A 19,459-nucleotide genomic window follows, 5' to 3' on the forward strand; every position below is an offset into this window, starting at 1 on the left:
TAATTTAAACTTTGATTCCCTAATTTAAAATTTTATTCACATTGATGAATTTTAAATCCAAACAGCAATATGTATTACAAATTATTTGTCACAGTACTTTTATGCTTAGCTCAAGAGATATGGTGAGGAAAAGCTGTTGACAGATTAGAGGCCCTTTAAGGTGATATCCCAGTCTTGAGAATTTTAGTTTGGAGACGTCAAGTTTGAATATTGAAATAGAAGAAGTAACTTCCTCTCTTTGTTTGAATTTAATTCCACTAGAAAAGTTGTAAGATGATAATTTTTTATAAAATATTTAGATTCGACGAAAATAAATTTACTTAAATCGGCCCAAAAAAATGATGTATTAAATGAAACTCAAAAACTTATTCATTAAATTAAAAAAATATTGAAATAGAAATTTTGTTTTTTAAAATGTGAAAATTCATTGGATTTAAATCATAAAGCATGATATATATTCATATAATCATTACAAATTAAATTTGACATCTTCAAATTAAAATTCTCAGCCTCTAACTATTGGACCATCCATTTGAAATTGATGAAAAAAAATAATTTTATTATTGACCTTTTATGATAAGTGCACTCTTTTTTAGTAAAATTGTTAGTGATATCTTCAGATTTTATCTACATTTATTATTATTATTTTCATGTGATGATTTAAAAATGCATTCTCTAATGTAAATTCAAAATTTTAGTATTCTAAAAATAATCTTACACAATTAAAAATTAAATTAAAAAATTTTTTTATATCAACTAAACTAACTCTTGTACGTATAAATGTACTCTTTCCTTAAAGCAATTAAATTCGAATCTATCTAATATTAAAAAAAAAAAAAAAAGGATTATAGCTAGTCATTAAGGAAGAAAAGAAAATCAATTTAATTTCGCTAAGAATTTGGCAATTGATGGTTGGCAAGTCGTAAATCAAAAGTACTTAGCGTATTGTCAGTAAAATCCTAAGAAACGCAGAAATTTTTGTCCCAACGTGAAATCAATGCTCCATTAAAAAAAAAAAAAAAAACTTAATCATTTAAAAAATAAAAAAAAAACATGAAATCAATGCGTTTCGTCTAATGAGACAAAACAATTGCATATGCTACAGCACATTGGACCATTCTGCCGCTTTCTCTCTCTTTCTCTTTCGCTTTCTCTCACTTTCTCGAGGAAAATCATCTCCGAGAAATTCAAATCTGTGTTTTGGCAAATCCCAAAGCCTTGTAAATCACCCACAAAGTTTCCCACATGTCAAACAACCAAAAAATATTCCTAAAATGCGAGAAAAATCAACCATTTAAAACCGACTAATAAAATACTAATAACAATTATTCATTAGAAGCTTACCACTAAACCTTTTTTTTTTCAAACTGAAACAACAACCTTTTTTTTTCAAACTGAAACAACCAACCCATCTCACCTACGCCTATCTCAACAACAAATTTAAAATTTTTTGAACACTTGTAATTTTCCCTATTTTCACGCTGTGATTTTTTTATAAAAAAATAAAAATTTTTTGAAGTTCATGGTATCTGTGCAGAGAGAGAGAGAGAGAGAGAGATGGAAATGGAAATGAACATCAAGAATTTGGATTCAAATTTGAAAAGAAAAATATCAAATGCAATATAGGATCTGGTAAAATTAGAGTGGAAACAAATCATGCAAATGAAAAGATTTAACATGTATAGATCGGATCCAAAAATCTGTCTGAAAATTACGGTCTTATATAAGCTTTCTGAATCCTAGTGGCAGATTTGCATGAAATTTCAATTCAGTTACATACAAAAGAAATATTTATATATGTGTAAAACCAAAAAGAAAGAGAAAGAAACTAACAGAACCCCAGAAAAAAAAAAAAAAAAAAAAAAGAAGCTTGCAAAAAGCTGATATTATCATGTCCATGACCACCTTCTTTTAGAGATAGAACCATGAAAACCAGCTTTGAAAAAAGCATCAACTTCTTCCCTGTTCACGATCTCGAAGAACTGAAGTTCAGACAGCTTTCTTTTGCATGAAACAGCTCTCTTCCTAGGTTTCCTTGGTGCAGGCGGACATGACGAAACTGCAGGGATCTTGTTTTCTTCCGAGGTTGGCGTTGAACACTCATCTTGATTCTTGTTTTCCTCTTGAATCTCGACACCATTTTCATTGGAAGATTGAATCTTGAGTTTGGGTAATTTTATTTTGTCCAAATCTTGGAACAATTCAAGATCTGTAGACATTCTTTAAAAAAACTAGAACCCACCCGACCCAGAAATGAAGCCAGAAGAAATTGGATTTTCTGGTTTGCTGAGAATCAAACCAGAAAATGTGGATTCGAAGTCAAGCAAAGAGAAAAGAAGACGTGTAAGGGAAAGAAAGAGAAAGGCTGAGGGAGTGGGGGGTGATGGATTCTTTTATATTCTCTGATGAAGGAATTACTGTTGAATTTGGAAGGTTTGTTTTCAAGATCAAAAGGAATAATAATAATAATATTGAATTTGCCTATCTTTTTTTGTGAAAACTTTCTGTTTAAGCTAGTTCGATGAGTTGGGTGGGTTGCTTTTTTAGGCTTTTTTTACTTCATTTCTTTTAGCTGTTTGTTTGTGTAGCTATGTGGAAATGGAAGATTTTGCTTTGGCTTTTTATAGAAACTGATTTCCATTAATATTTTACTTTTTCAGGTTTAATATTTTTTGGAGCTGTTAATTTTTGGGTTAGAAATATTTTGTTTTTTATACCTGAGGGTTAGGAATCTTTCATTTTAACTTTTAGTTAGTTTTTTTTTTATTATTTCTTAACTTTTTTAGCAATAATAATAAATTTTCTTTGAAGAATTTATTTGGAAGTGTAAGAATATCGGTAGATTTAATATTATTTATTCTAACCAATTATCAACATGAATTTATTGATTTTTGCTTCATGAACATTTAAAGATTTACATTTTATTCTACGGTTGAACAATTTTTTTTTTTATCTTTTAATTTTATGAAACAATTGATAAATGACTATCCAAAGATTTGGTCACAGAGAATTTATGAAAGAGAACTTTTCACTAGAGTAGTTGAAATTAATATTTTTATTAATTTTCACTATATGTGTTTATATATTTAACACAGAATTAAATAATGTTTATATTAATATATTAATGGGTTTAATAGCATGAAAAATTAAAAGATATATAAATTACTTCGACAGTCAGATTAAAATGCATGGACTTACGTGCTTCATTCACTAGAAGATACTGTTAAAAAAAAAAAAACAAAAATCCATGACCACTTATTATTAAAATCAACCTTAAAGTTTCATCATTTTAATAATTTAATAGAGGGTGATAAAAAAATTACTTTTGACTTTCACCATATTTAATTTCATAATTATTTTTTATCTTCTCATTTTAAAAATATATATAATTGAAAATGCTAAGAAAGTGATTTTTCAATTCTAGAAATCATAAATTATGAAATAACATGAAATTTATAACGCCGTTTAAAATTAAATTAGTTTTACAACTTTTTAGTATTTTTTTATATTTAACAGCCACTTTGTAAAAATAATAATTATGCAGGAAATTATAAAGAAACTATATAAAATTTAACTTCCTTCTTCATATAAACTTTAACAGTCAATTTGTGAAAATATAATATTAAAATTAATTTTGTTCCTTTTTAGGCTGTTTAATATACCCACAATGTCCAAAAAATAATAATAATAAATAACCCAAGAGGTATATTTTCCAACAACCTTATAAATTGTCCTTACGTGACACGTGTCAATTTTTATATCGCTACTTTGAGATGGAAAACAGAGAATAAATCCCCATATATATATATATATATATTTATATATTCACTTTGGTGAATTTCACTTCTAATACGTGGGACGTAAAACTTCCGTCGAAGACAAAAGCTTATAGCTATTTTGTCTGCCGTACTCACCCACTCTCTTTCAACGAGCGTGTCAATCACACTCCTCAACTTTCTTAATTTATATTATATAAATTTATTTTTAACAATGACAAATAAAGCTGAAGGAGGAACTTGCTAGTTTTATTAGTTATGTAACTTAAACCGTCAGTAAAAAAAAAAAAAAATTTGTGTATTGATAACAAATTATTCTATGGTAAATAATTTGCTATAATGATGAAATTTTACTATAATTAATGAAAATAACATTTAATAATCTCAAATGTTTATATAAAGCCTTTACAAATATATATATTTTTAGAACATATAGATGTATACTTATTCTTTCCTTTCATTGTTAATGCTTAAAATTACATAATTATAATACTTAAATATTTGATTCAATGATAAATGTATATATGTTTCAGAACTTAAGAAACTGGATTAGCCCCTTTCAACCATATCCAAAAAAATAAATAAATAAAATCACAAATTGTAAATTTCTCATTATGAAAATTGAAAATTTTAATTACATATTATATAGGACACAAAGTTTCCTTATAAAATAAAATGAGAAGAAAAAAAAAGTAAAAGAGTAGGGATAATGATTGTCCTCTACATTTTATTTTACCTAGTATATTTCACTACATGGATGTATTTTTATTATATTTTTTATTTAAAAATTGTTAAAATTTAAATTGTTATTACTAAAATTACAAATCTAACTCTTTTCTGACAAATTAGGCGATTGCCAGTAAAATATTTATGCATTTCAATGAGTAATAACCATATATTATAATTCTCAAATTATTATCATATGATATATCCGAGCAGGCCTTAATAACATACTCTTAGTAGGTGGAAATTTATATCCAAGATTTAAAATTTAATTTTTCCATAATTGGGATCCTACCCATAGTAAAAAATAAATAAATAAAGAAAGGATATCTTGTGGTAATTGACCTTACCTAAATATATATGGTAGCGATTAGACAATTACAATAAAAAATATTCTTATTAAATTGTACTTTCCTTTATTAACAAAAGAAATTGGTTAAAACAAGTTTATGTTGGAGACTTAAATACTCTTATCTGTTTGACATTGGATTCCATGCTAGAGCCTTGAATACTCCTAGCTAACCAGATCTCTTCCCTCACTGTTTTAACGGAAATTTGTTGGATTTGGTTTCACCAAATACCAACTCATCTTCTGATCAAAGAAAAATGAATCTTTCCACGTGAAAACTGTCTGTTTCTGCTTAGTCAAGTTAGCTTCACATTGCATGGCTTTCACCAGTTAAATCCCTACGCTTTTCATCTCTTTTCTAAAAGCTAATTAAACAAGAGGATTATATTCCTTAATCCAAATCTCAACTATATTTAAAGTTGCTAAAACTTGACGACAGTCACATAATTTATTGATAGAGTTCTAAAATTTTAATTTTAAATACTGAAACTTTTTTTTTTTTGTGTGTTGGGATTGGGTTTTCCTACCTTTTTTTGAGTCATTTTTAAAGAGCTGTGAACAATCATATTTACCCACAATTCTGTAAAAAAAAAAAACAAAAAACAAAACTCTGAGGATGTCAAAGTCAATGGAAGAAAACCCTTTTTCAGGTTCTTGATGAACTAATAAAACCAGACAACAACGTTCCAAATCTTACCCTGTTAACCTTCCACTTTATTCCTTGTGTCAAGCTTGTTTAAGAATTTTTAACCTTTTCTTTCTTTTTTATATTCCTTTCTTCTCTCTTTCTCTATAATACTATATATATATATATATATATATATATGATATATCAGATAAGAAAGAGTTCATAACAAGCCTTGTTTTAAGGGTCTTCTTTTATTATTTTTGTTGTTTAGTTATAAGAAATTAACAAAAGAATCAAGTAAGAGAAAGTAAAAAGAAAAGAAGAAAAATCTTATATATGAAGAACCCTAAATTTAGTTCATAGTGCTTCACACGCACCTACATCATATTCAAACCTAAAAACTTAAAAATTTTAAATACAATAAGACCCGAACTGAAATTAACTTTAAAAATCCTTAAAATGAGACAGTAGTAATCAAATGAAGTGGAAAAAGGGGAGACCCACAGCCACAAAGATAAGTTGACTATGTTGTAGTTCATGCCCTTGCTTAGCTAGTTGGCTAAGTGAACATGGACTGTTCCTTAGCTGTATTGTTGACGTTTTATTTTGATTTGCGCCTGCTTTTTTTTTTTTTTTTTCTCTTAATTAGGCATGGCCATATATATTTGGAGATAGGTTTTGTTGGTGCGAAGCTCGATGAGAAGGGTAAAATCTAAAATCATGATTGGAGATCAGTTAAGGTCAAAGTTCTCTAGCGTTTGCATTTCGATACTCAAAACAATACTTGACAAAGAGAGAAAAAATTGGGGAGTGGGGATACTCATATCTAGAAAAATGGGGAGTCTTATACTTGGAATGAGAGAGGATGAAGTGTCTGGAATTGACTAATCGAACTCTGAGAGTCGAATTTAGGGTTGACGGACCAACTTGACCTGACATAATAGGGGAATATTCGACAGATGAATAACAAGTCAACATGCTCAAATGTTATCAAGGGAGATGTACGTTGTGCTAGCTCAGCTGACATGAACTCTAAGAAATTAGGTCCATCTGCCAGCTCAAACCTAACGACTGAAATGACCTTGGCTTAATAATGAGTCATTCTCTTGCTGAAAAAGAACATTATGCCTTCTTGAACCATAAAATGCCCTTAGCAGGTCTATTTCAATTGGAGATTTTTGAAGCTGCAATAAGAGGAATAAAAATCAAGGGACAAATAGAATATTAGAGTAAATAGCATCTATAGTCCCCAAAATTTGAGACGCATATGTTTTGATCCCTAAACTTTAAAACATAATTTGTTAGTTCCTGTTTCTCAAATATCATACAAATTGGTCCTTCCCTCAATTTAATAGTTAATTTCACAATTAAGTGTTTGATGTGACTTTGACAAAAAAAATGATTGCATGATTAATGTGATAGCTAAAGGAGAAAAAAAAAAAAGAAAAAAAATAAAATGCCATTTTTAATTTATTATTTTTGAAAATAAAAAAAAATGAAAATATGTTATTTTTTATTTTTTAAACATAATATAAAATTTTAATATATTTAAAAATATTATAATTCGAATAAATAAGTTTTAAATTTTTATTTTTTAATAAGTTTTTTATAATTTTCACATTATAATATATATTTTAATATTTTTTCAAATATTATAATTTAAAATAAAATATTTTAAAATTTTATTTTTGAATAATTTTTTTATTTTTATATATAATATAGTTTAATATATTTTATTAAAATTTATAGTTCAAAATAAAAATTCAAAAATTTTCCAATTTTAAGGATTTTTTTAAAATTTTTTTAGATATAACGTATTTGTATATTTTATCTAGTTTTATAATTTAAAAAGAATAAATATAAAAAATTTATATTTAAATGGTGTTTTATTTTTTAAAATATAATATAGCTTTAATATATGTTATCAAAATTTATAGTTTAAAGAAATAAATTTTATATTTTAATAAGTTTTTTTTATTTCAAATATAACTTATTTTTATATTTTATCTAGTTTTATAATTTAAAATAAATTAATTAAAATTAAAATTTTAAAAGCTAGATAATATATTATAATGCAAAATAAATAAAATTTCTAAATTATAATTTTAAAGTTTTTTTAATTTTTATATATAGACACGTAGACACATGATGGTAGTGTACTTGCTATTAAAGATACATGAGATACCACCAATGTTTTTAGTTATTGTTTATATGTGGAATTTCTATGTTCCACTTTACTTTCCATTGAGCACTTAATTTTTGTATGCATCTAACATTCTTTTTTTCTTTTCTTTGTTTATGCATTTGCATGCCATCATTTCTTATGGGTAAAGGTAATGAAGATAGAATCCATATTTTTTATCGAATGAATGAGGTACATTAGGCTGCGTCATAGTTGTATTTTATTTTTATTTCTTTTCATTATTTTGAGCATTCAAGATAAAAGTTATTTATGACATGTATAAAATAATGCTTGATAGACTGTGTTTTATTGTAGTCTTGTAAAAATTTTATTTTATTTTTAATATTATGGTGTAAACTGTAAATAGAATAGGGTTTTTGTTCTTTATATTTTTGTAATTATAATTTATAATAATTTTGTAAAATAGTATTATCTTTTTTTACAATTATCTTTTTTTACAAATGAAACGGAATGTTTTATTTATTTATTTCTTTTATTTATGTATATTTTGGCATTCATATAATTACTTTAAAAATAATTTTAAAAATATAATAAAATAATTTAAAATTTTATAAAATAATAGTTAAATATGATTTAAAATTATTATTACCAACAAATTTACCGATGAAATTTTTATTATTACCAATGGATTTGTTGACGGACAAAAAAAAATCTTTTATTGATAAATTTATCGACGATTTTACTAACAAAAAATTCTGTAACTAATCACCAATAGAAAATTTTATAAGTAATATTGTTACTAATAAATTCATTAATAATTACCGACGAATTTGAAACGTTATTGATATAACTAACATTGATGGAATTTTTTTATCTCTAAAACCGTCGCAATTACTATTACTGATGAATTTTAAGTCTTTACCAACAAAAAATTCTATTGTTAAAGCTTGAATTTCTGGTAGTGATATTAATAACAGGATTATTATGTTATATATGGTTGGTGGTATTTCAAGCATGGTTAAAAATATTGCCATGTGTCGTTTTTTTATTATATTAATTTTTATTTATATATAATTTAGGGAGTATGTGTCAATATTCCAATCTCGTTCATTGAGTTTAAAATTTTTATTGATGAGGTAATTTTCTGTAATAATAACGTCATGATTAACAAAAAAAATTTAAAGAAAAAAAACTAGAAAAAATATGCTATTTAAGCCACAGTGCTCAAATGGTTTGCATTGATTGAGTAGAAAGGATATTTGTTATGAAAGTCTTTAAATAGCTTTGATTATGAATATAAATTCAACTGTCATGCTCCAATAACCACATAGACAGTGTTTGTTATGATTATTAACTCTCATGCACTTTATATCAATATAATAAGAACTAAGAATTGCTAATTCTCATGCTATTCTTTATCAATGTTTTGCATATGTAGTTTTAAATAATTATATGAGTACGTAAGCATGTGTATATATATATATATATATATATATATACACACACATAAGCATATATGTACATTCAAACTTTTATTAGATCTCAAACTATATTATAAAAAAAAAATTTTGCATATGATTTTATCAAATGACGTGTTTCGTCTCTGACAAAAAAATAATAATAAGAAAAACAGTACCATCTTTTCATTTCAAAATTTAAAAATACAAAATCTCTAAGTTGGAATCTCAAGTTCTAATTATTATAATGTCCTATTGAGTTTTTTTTTTTTTTTAATGGAATGTCCAGTTGAGCTTTTAATTTGTATAATTTACGTATAGTTCTGGCACATTTGTATATAGTTGATTATATATTTCCTAAACTTAATGATGAATAAAAAATTATCATATACTCACATCTTTTATATTTAATGCACACTGTACGGTTAAATTGCATAATATCAACAGATGTTTATACTTTTTTTTTTTGTTGAGAGAGAGAGATAGAGATGGAGGAGAAATCTAAATTTGAAACATTTCTAGAAGTCAGATACATGCTATTATCTTATGCATAGTACCAATTTGAAGGGTTTTTTTTGGAGTCTAAAATGTGCTAAATGGTTGGAATCCAAATGTGGGGAGAAAGAAATTTAAAATAATAACTTTAGTTTATGTAAATTATACAAATGGCTTATAGGTTTTTGGTACAACTACAAAGATCGATATTACCAATTAAATTAGTTGGCACCTTTGATTTTTGGTAGATAAATCCCAAAAAAAAAAACATTTTAAGAAGGGAATAGTATTATTTATTCATTAGCCACCCCTTTTAAATATATTTTTCTTAAAAAAAGGTGCAGTTTTAAAATAAGATAAGATATTATAATTATTAAATTTTAAATTTTAAATTTATTAAATATCATCTTTTAAAAATAATTATATAAACTAATTAAATTAAAATTTGAATATTTACGATGCCGTTTTTATGGTTAACTATTCACTTTTCTCTTGTTGTCTTGTTTTGTTTTTTTATAGAAATCAAAAGATTAAAAAAAAAAAAGCTATCCATGTATAATCACTCAAAATCGTTTTTAGTATAAAAGATACATTAAAATGTACCTATAGAATAGGAAATAATCTTTTCAAAATCCCTAATCTCTTTTATTTCAAGATTTGAAAATCAAAACTTTCAAAATAGAGTATCAAGCTTTAACCATTCGAGTGTCTTCTTAAAAACATAAGTAATATTAGGGATATAAATGATGTATTAGTACTCATAAATTATTCGAATTCAACTCGAATTCAGGTCAGTTATTATTGAGTTGAGCTTAAACTCAAGTAATTTGATTTATCAATCGAGTTGAGTTCAAATATTTTTATATCCAGTTGGAGTTGCTCGTTAGCTTAATCGAGTTTTTATATTGTAATATATTTTTATTATTTTAATTAATAAAATATTTTGAACTCAAACTTGAACTCGAACACAAATAATTGAACTTTTGTCGAATATAAAAATCGAGTTTATTTTTATATGTTAATCGAACCTAATCGAGTGAGCTTGAGTCGCTTAATTTGTATCTTGAGTCGAGCTCGAGCTCAAAAAATAAAACTCAATTGAGTTCGAGTCAAATTTTAAGTCTCAAATTTTAAATCGAAATCAAACTTAATATTGTATCAACTCAAACTTGATCAATTACACCCCTAAGTAATACTCATAATACATATGCAAGCTTGTAATTTAATTATAAAATCTATTGACCATCTTATAAAATATGTTTGGATTGGATTAATATATAAAATATCATAGAAATATAAACCCATGATGCCAAAGTTGGTGAAAGGCATTTGCAAATCTAATCAAAAGATTTAAATGAAATAACCTATAGTCGGTTGATCTACCTATAAAACAGCAGCTTTTATGAACGGTGGGCTAGTTCATATGACGCCTTGAGCAGAACCGGAGCCCGTGGCACATGCACTAAGCTGTCACATTAAGATCTACCCTTTGCTGAATTGATATATATGATGTTTACCTACTAACATTTAAGAATTAAGCAATGGCTTCCATGGCCACAGCTTAAAGGTCAATGTTGCTTAAAATATTACAAGAAATTGCTATCATCACGGACATAAAGATCTATCTTATTTGTTACACTTACAATCACTACAAGAAAATAAATATTACTGATGAAATTTTCTGTTGATAAAATATTTGATTTTATTGCTAATGCTTATTATCATGTATCAAACAACTTATCGTATATATCTTTTTATTCAAAGAATTAGATTTGAATCCCCTAGTACCCCATATAACAAATAATAATTAAAAAGGGGCACCAATGTTTCTATTGGACTATAATTACCTCATATTTAAAAAAAAAAAAAAAAAAAAAAAGCCATTCAATTTGCTCTCAACCTGACAACAAAGTTTTGTTTTAGAGATGGAAGGGGAAACTTATCTCATGTATTCGGTTTTATTTGAGTGTAAGTCTAGATAAATGGTTATCTAAAAATCTGTAGGAGTCCAATCATAAAATGCACTCTTGGATATGCTAATAACCCTCCAACCCTCTAACCCTCTAATCGAATTAATAATATGCAAATTGGCAAATGAACGACACTGTTTAAAGGACAAAAGTTTGATATGGCATGCAAAAATAGGATACTTGATGCAAACAAGCGATCGTAAGAGAGAAATGATGGTGTGGCTTGCCTGACATGCCCCGCTATACTGCAAAACTGTCAGTAACAAAAGAAGAAACAAACAAGACGATGATGACTTCAGATATGAAAACTGTTATAAATTAATGAAATATGCAGCATTCTGGTTTAAAAAGAGGAAAGATTGATGATAACTACAATTATTAACATTAAATTTTCCGTACATGTGTAAGTATTAGGTGAAAATTTGTGAAAAAAAGAGTGTGAAGAATGAAGATGCCTTTCCTTTTTTATAACCTTGTGATGGGTGAAGTTGTTGCTTGTGGTGAAGGCCAAGTTAAGGGTTTTTTTTTTTTTTGTTCAAATATATTGCATGTCTTGGAATGACAAACTAACTCGTCTGCAGAAGATATCGCGCACTTAAATCCCTCAACAAACGACATGTCAGTTGAGTTAATATTAGATTGGCAAATATTAAAATGTTGGTTCGATTGCCGCAGAATTTGTCTGGGATGCCACATCTGCTAAATATTAAATTGCATGTCGTCTTTTTTACCAATCTCTTGCCTTGTACTAAGTATATTGTTTCTTTTATCAGTAAACAGGAGGATCCTAAGCTTTCGGATGCAAAAGCAGGGATTCAGTAAATCTAAGTCCCTTTTTTTCCTTGCATTTGATGTTTGTCATCCTGCTTACCTGGCACATCAAATAAAACGAATGAACATCTAACGATCTATAAACAATACCACTCTTCTCGCATTTGATGTTGTATCTAACTCTGTTCATGAAATAAGTGTCCCATGGTAACATTCAACTCAAGTAGATATACACATGGAATAATAAGTGCCCCCAATCACAACATTCAACATGAGCCGCCGATACACCTGCCAGACTCTTTTAATGCCATGATCGGTACTTTATTACTGCAGGAACATTTAGCATGCTGAATTGAATGAAATTGGGACTACAACAGAAAAAGTCCCACAGACTTCAATGTGAATAAAACTCTAGTAAATTTTGCATTACTCTCCAAATTCAAAAACAAACCAAAACTTTTATTCAGACCAGAATTTCACAAAGGCTGCTATAAAGAATTTGAAAATAGCCAAAATTGGGTTAGTTTTGGATTCTGCAGCACTTTTTGATGCCCCTTCCCACGATTCACTGCCCACAGAAACCAATGCAATCCTAAGGAACCATATAATTTTCAAACCTGTGAGTGAGATTGATTCAACTTAAAAGTGTTATGAGCAAAGACAGTAGGAATACTTACAGATTAATTCTGTCTAATGTTTTATTGCTTCCTTTCTTGGAGTTGACATGCTGCACATCAACTTTACTTTCAGCCACAACAGCTTCTTGGGTTGTTGACTCCCCACTGCTGCTGCCAGTGCGAGTGCCATGAATTTTTGGGTGGATGCCATTTGAAGCATTTATTGCCTGAAAAACAAATGAACAATGAATCAAGCAAAAAACTTGTAAAATATTTCCAAGGATAAATAGATTAACTTTAATTGACCATAAGTTTATAGGACATTCTTTTGAGTTCAGATACCAGTAAGGTTCTCATTCAATCCACTATTAGAATATTTCTCATTGATCAATTTGTCCAAATGAGATGGTTTATCCATTATATAATAAAATATAATTAAGAAAAAAATGCCTGTATACAATGCAGAAGACACCAGATAGTTTAGCTACAAAGGTCTCTACTTGAATTTTTTTCATTGGAACAGAATCATTAGTTTAACCTAAATGAAAGCCATTAACTTTCTCATACTAACTCATAGTATTTTTTATTAGGGATCACAACTGCAGAAAGGCAAATAAACAATGCGCCTTGTAACAAAAATAAAAAATGCTGGACCAAGCAGGTAATCTAACTGAACTTCAGGTATTTATTAGCTTCACCATTACTGCATGCCTACAAATATATGGAGTGACCTATAAAGGTGATTTAAAAGTTTTCTCCGATAAGACAACCAAAAAATGTGCAAGAATGCATGTGCATGCATCTTGTTCATGTTAAATTATTAGCAACATCATTGTTACTGGATACCTACAAATATATGGAGTGACCTATAAAGGTGATTTAAAAATTTTCTCCCATAAGACATCAAAAATATGTGCGGAATGCATGTGCATGCATCTTGATCATGTTAAATTATTAGCAACATCATTTTATTTTCAATAAAGGTGCATATCTATGCATCTTGGTCATGTTAAACTATAAGCAACATCGTTTCATTTTTCAACAAACATACATTTATTGAAGAGCATAAAATTTAAAGTACACATGGACGGAGGGGGATTAAAGGAGAGTAAAGGTGTAAAATGTTTTGCTCAACTTAGAGTTTGTGTGTGTTTCGAGCACAAACTTGTTAGGGTTGGGAAGAGAATCAAACGAGGAGAAAGGATTTGGAAGTGAATCAAATCCCTCCAAACATACTCAAAACACACTTTTGAGTGTGTTTTGACAGCATTGTATTCCCTTGTAATGATGTCAGCTTGTGACCCTTTTTTACCCTTCAAATTTATTTTAAGGATTCTATAGCAAGGCACAGTACTAATAGATTGATTCTTTACTCTTTCCACCAACTCTACTCCCAGTACCTTTTTCCCCATTTATTCGGCCTCATTTACCTTCAAACATACAATTAGTCAATATAGCAAAGGCAAAAAAATAATCAAATACTATTAGACAAAACCTGTTAATCATGCATATTAAGCAATGTTTTTTTGCTTGATGTCAAACATAGGCATGCACAAAGGTTTTGGACAAAAACTCACCAGTCCAACAATTGCTTGGCTTTGTTTATTTGTTTCAGATGTTAAAACATCATTACAAGAGAGCTCTAACGCTGCACCATTGTTAGTATCGTTCACGGCATTTTCCATGGTAGAGCAATATGAGCTTTCTAATAGCGGATCTGAAATGTTTTCCACCACTTTATTATCTGCTACATCAGAGTTCTTCTCCAAAAATAAATCCACATTGTTTTCCTCTTCTTTCTCATCTGTCAAAATAGAAACCTCAGAGGCATTCATATCATCTAAATTAGAACTGCCATTTTCTAGACTCAAATTCACCTTCACATTTTCTGTTTTATCCAAATTTTCATCTAATTTCCTTACTTCGCTAGACCTTCCATCAATGATGTCAGTTGTTTTAGCAACAGGCCGTAATGGAAATGTCTCTACTACTATATCTGCTGTTATTTGAGTGACTTTAGATGTGGTTGCTGCCAGTTCTTTCCCACTTTTATCACTTTCCAGTGGTTCAATTACTTGCAACTCTACAATGTCTGCTTTATCAGTTCCATTGGTCACATCTACAAGATTCCCATTAATAATTTGCTCACTGTCAAACTTTTTATATTCAGATCCCATAGAAAGCCCATCAGTAACAGAAACTGATTCATCAGTTTCATGATGACTAGGAACAAAAGGACTTCCATTTGATTGTATGGGAAAAAGAGTTTCAGGTGCAGTGGAAATTGAACCAAGTGGATTTTGCTCCAAGAGCTGATCTATGTTCTGCTCCCCTTCAGTCAACTTAGCAGGACCCAAAACTCTATTTTCTTGTATTATCTCTCGCACAATCTCCCTTACTATATAGAAAGACCCACCAACTTCCTTGTGGGTGAGGTTAAGAGATGGAAAGTTTCCATTGTTTGATTTCTGATACCTGCAACAAGTTCACCAAATAAAATGTACAGAAATATAGCAACTCACTTCAGATTTTGGCTAAGGAGTCTAGAAAGTTTAGCATCTTCATTAAAGAGGTGATCAGCCTATAAGTCAAAAATTTACATCAATAGAACTAAATGAAATGCACCCACAAAATAATATAACAATAAATAATATTAAAAAAAGGAACACCAAAGAACTAGTCCACTCAACATTTCATACTAAATGAAATACAAATGATGCTCCACCAAGAATAAAGGCAAAGGATCATTTCAACATATTCATGAAATGCCACCATTTCAAAGTTTTACTATTAAATCTGTTGAAAGTTTGGTTGATTTAGATATTGCCATATTTGAAAATATTGCATTTGCACAAAAATCCTTACATAAAACAAAGTATATTCGGATTCAAAATGTGTCTTACAATACAGTCTTCAAAGAAATATAATAAATTTAGGTATTTAAAAATGAATTTTCAGTTGCAAACTATCCTTCTAAAAGCTAATAAAAACCTCATTCAGTTCTATCAAATTTATCATTACATATGTATAGAACATAAAACTTTACCAATATAAGTATGGGAAAAACATGTGTTACATCAATGTTTTCAAATAAATAAATGCCATTTCTAATTAGTTTCTATATTGTCGTGATAAAAGGCCCAGTTAAGAGGATTTTCTCTGCCTTCTTAAAGTTAGCAGTGATAAGAGTCAGTTTTCAAGCAAATATTATAATTTAATACTCAAGAAGATGCTCATAACTCATATTTTAAGCAATCACAGCCATCCTGCAATTAAGTAATTAGATACTACAAGGATGATAAAATCAAAAGACTTGTATCGCTAAATTATGCTACTATATACAGAAGAATTATATTATGACTACCATGGCAGGGGGTATAGAAGGGGATTGGAATGACATAAGATGCAACTGGTCCTGGTAAAGACTATTAAGATATACTAGATTCAGCAATAGTAGCAAACAAAAGGAAGGTGAACCATGTGAGATTACTTATTTATAAAAGATTCAACCATTGCCTTTCTTTCCTCCTTAGAACGCCGAATCCGAGACTTCTTCCCTCCGGACTCATTGCACTTAGCTAGGGCAAATGTTTGCCCAACCCATCCACCTTTTATAGCATGCATGAGGATAAGAAGGTTTACAAGCTTACAGCATATACACCTACATGACATAGAATGAAGATCAGAAAAGTCTAATCCATAAAACATAATCCCTTTCATACTGAAGCTCATATTATGTGGTCCACGAATTGGCATAGTGAACAGTCACCTGGTTAGTAGCAGATGCACAATGATCATATCTTATTTTCCACTTTAAATAATGATAAGATGACTCAAGGATTCGGAAAATGGCAATTAAGTTACAAAAGGCCAACCTTCCAAAAACCTGGTTTATGCATTCATTCATTCTAGATATGGACAAATGATAACACAAAAGAAAAAATGGGGATGATAATTTGCACAAAAAAGAAACACAAGAAAGAATGATAATCTGATTCCTGTAATATCCCAAAGTAACCCCAGCCCTCCAAACCACCAAAACCCCTCCTCCCCACCCTTGAGAAGAAAAGATGAAAAAAAAAGAGGGTAGGAAGCGTTATGAAACACTGGTTAGTTATTGGATGCAATATATGGTATTGCATTTAGTGAATGTTTCTTAACCTCATTTCCCTCCCCCAAACCAGCTTGCAAGAGCATTACTAATCCAGTACTTACTCCCAAAACTTAACCAGAACCTTCCTTTTGTAAATTGGCTGCTTCAAAGAACCTTGAAAAGGTAGAATCTATCTCTGACCAGTCAGCTTAGCTATATGCATGGCATCTCATATGCACCAGAATAGGCTTTGAATGATGTATTATATTAGCTAGATTATTGAACAAAGAGCCTATAACTAGTAGTAACTAATTTGCAGGATGCCTCCAAATATTTTTGTGAAAGAGTGGGTATCTGCATTAGATATGGCAGCTCCCTGTTTGTTTCTTTTCTGTCATAGAACAAATAATATTCAAACAAACATTCAAGAAAAAATTGAAAAACTAAATCAAAATTCTACAATATCAAATCTAAATAATCAAGTCTTAATATTAACTCTCAAATTATCAAAAGCAATATTTACAGCTAGTAGAAACTGAAAATAACATTGGTACTCAAAAGCTAACTCTTAAACCCTAATATAAACTTGAAAACACCAAATGTAGCTCTAATACCCAAATACTTAGAAAATAAGCAAAATGCTAATTGATACAACATATCCTAAATAACCTAAAATAATCTTACATATGTAAACACACAACACTTAAGTGTGTATTAAAAGTAGCCAAAAAAAAGTAGCTAACCAAATATCTTAAATAATATAATCTTCAAGCACTTCTTTACATCCTTCATCAACTTCCTTTCTAGACACATTTTAGAACTTGATAAATATCTTCTTTAGTGTTTTGATTCCTATTGTTACCTTTGCGAAGTAGCTCCACTGCTCCACCTTTATCTCAAAACAATGACATAACAGAAGGGAGCCTCTTTGCAGTAAAATGAAAAAAACAAAAGATAAGCAACAAACTGCACTATCTATCTATAGATGGTGGGAGAATTTAACAAGAAAAAAATCAGCTTGGAGGCTGTGCACATTTCTCAACCCAGTATGAGAAATTCTAAAATTTTCAAAAGTGGCAGTTCCAAGTCAAAACAGCTATTAAAAAACTGCAAAAGTTCCTGAATATTGACATATTAACATCAACATCATCCAACTTTTTATATAAAGTTTTCTTTTTTTTAAATTTTCTAGTTCCAGAAAATTAGAATTTAGGCTCAGGTGTTACTCACATTTTGTTATTTGTTTTTAGCACTTTGTTACTAAAAGTGCTAAAAAGTAAAAGCAAATTCATAATTGATTAAAAATAAACAATAACACTTACTCTAAATTAAAGAAAAATTAGTAGCTTTGTTTTCCAAGAAATTACAATTTTAGTTTTTAATTCTTCAAACATAGTAATAATCACTTAGTTTCTATTCCAAAAGTGAAAAAAAAAAAAAAAAAAAGAAATGGCGCCTTACTCAACCAAGCAAAGCTAACAGCTTGAGCATTGAAGCCAGGTTTAATTCAGTTCAAAGTTTTTATTTTTCAGCTGGAGAATTTTTTAAAAAATCCAAATTTCAAAATTGAACCCAAAATGCAGCAGTCACTTCCCAATATTTAAACTTAAGACCTACTTCATTTCAAGCATTAGACATTGCAAAACCAACTTTACAGAGGAAAAAAAAAACACTATTTCAATCAAGGAACTAAGAACCCAAGTCCCATAAAAGCAACAACAAGAAGTCTCCAAACACTCAAAACCAATAACAAAAATAACCCATTTTTCTAAAGTGCATGGGCCAAAAAGAAAAAAAAAAAAAAAACCCAACATGTAAAGCTAACAAGATAATCAAAATTGACAGGTGGAATTGAAATCCAAAGATCAGCCTGAAAAAAAAATTAAAAAAGGAAGCAGAAAAGTAAGGAAATGAAGAGAGAAAGAGTGTTTACCTGAGGATAGATAGAATAAGAGATTGGGCTTTTGTTTTTTTGTTTTCAATAGTCTGAGTTGGGGGGTTTGGAGAAATGTTTTAAAACCCTACAAACATTGCTGTAAATAAATCGAGGCAGTAAACAAACAGCTGTAAACTGTATTCCAATAGGTCACTATTGGCGGTTAGAAGGTGATGGGATAGAGATAGACTATAATGTTCTTCTAGCCACCCGGTTGACTTGATAGAGTTGGAACACTTGCCGGGTTAAAATGTTAATATCGGTGGGTTTTTTTTTTTTTTTAATAAATGATCTATAAATTTTATGAAAATATTTTATATGAATTTGTCTTAATTTAAAATGAAAAAATTTCTTCTCAACTTAAATTTTTATGTATAAAAATTTAAATTTTTTTATGAATCGGGTTAAACTCATTTAATTTATTAATTTAATTGATTTATATAATATTAAAATTTGATATACTTGAATTTATTTTTTAAATAAGTTATGTTGATAGTTTTT

At 28.7% G+C, this 19,459-nt stretch overlaps 2 protein-coding genes across 3 annotated transcripts; both read right to left on the reverse strand.

Moving 5' to 3' along the window:
* Window positions 1–871: 871 nt before the first annotated feature.
* On the reverse strand, window positions 872–2,406 carry LGO (LOSS OF GIANT CELLS FROM ORGANS). Its single transcript, XM_089749011.1, has one exon. The coding sequence runs from the start codon at window positions 2,217–2,219 to the stop codon at window positions 1,890–1,892; it is 330 nt and encodes a 109-aa protein (XP_089605137.1). The 5' UTR covers window positions 2,220–2,406; the 3' UTR covers window positions 872–1,889.
* A 10,083-nt stretch (window positions 2,407–12,489) lies between these two features.
* LOC111310371 (uncharacterized) lies at window positions 12,490–19,094 on the reverse strand. 2 transcript variants are annotated; one of them, XM_022909769.2, is made up of 5 exons: window positions 18,956–19,094; window positions 16,420–16,590; window positions 14,507–15,404; window positions 12,990–13,156; window positions 12,490–12,880 (listed from the first exon to the last, which is right to left on the reverse strand). In XM_022909769.2, the coding sequence occupies exons 2-5, from the start codon at window positions 16,551–16,553 to the stop codon at window positions 12,772–12,774; spliced, it is 1,308 nt and encodes a 435-aa protein (XP_022765504.2). In that variant the 5' UTR covers window positions 16,554–16,590; window positions 18,956–19,094; the 3' UTR covers window positions 12,490–12,771. The 2 variants fall into 2 exon arrangements, with proteins under 2 accessions (XP_022765504.2, XP_022765503.2); XM_022909768.2 differs by having other exon boundaries at window positions 12,490–12,904.
* Between the last annotated feature and the right edge of the window lie 365 nt (window positions 19,095–19,459).

The sequence above is a fragment of the Durio zibethinus genome, chromosome 19, assembly GCF_047325235.1.
Source record: "Durio zibethinus cultivar Kanyao isolate XHJ-2024 chromosome 19, ASM4732523v1, whole genome shotgun sequence".
Lineage (NCBI taxonomy): Eukaryota > Viridiplantae > Streptophyta > Magnoliopsida > Malvales > Malvaceae > Durio > Durio zibethinus.

What these genes read in the sequence shown, in the direction of transcription:
- LGO (XM_089749011.1), bottom strand. Translation starts at nt 2,219, where the DNA reads ATGTCTACAGATCTTGAATTGTTCCAAGATTTGGACAAAATAAAATTA.
- LOC111310371 (XM_022909768.2), bottom strand. Translation starts at nt 16,553, where the DNA reads ATGCATGCTATAAAAGGTGGATGGGTTGGGCAAACATTTGCCCTAGCT. An exon ending in GTTGAATCTTTTATAAATAA is followed by an intron (nt 15,405 to 16,419) that starts GTAATCTCACAT and finishes AACTTGTTGCAG; the next exon opens with GTATCAGAAATCAAACAATG. An exon ending in GCCAAGCAATTGTTGGACTG is followed by an intron (nt 13,157 to 14,506) that starts GTGAGTTTTTGT and finishes TTTGTTTTTCAG; the next exon opens with GCAATAAATGCTTCAAATGG.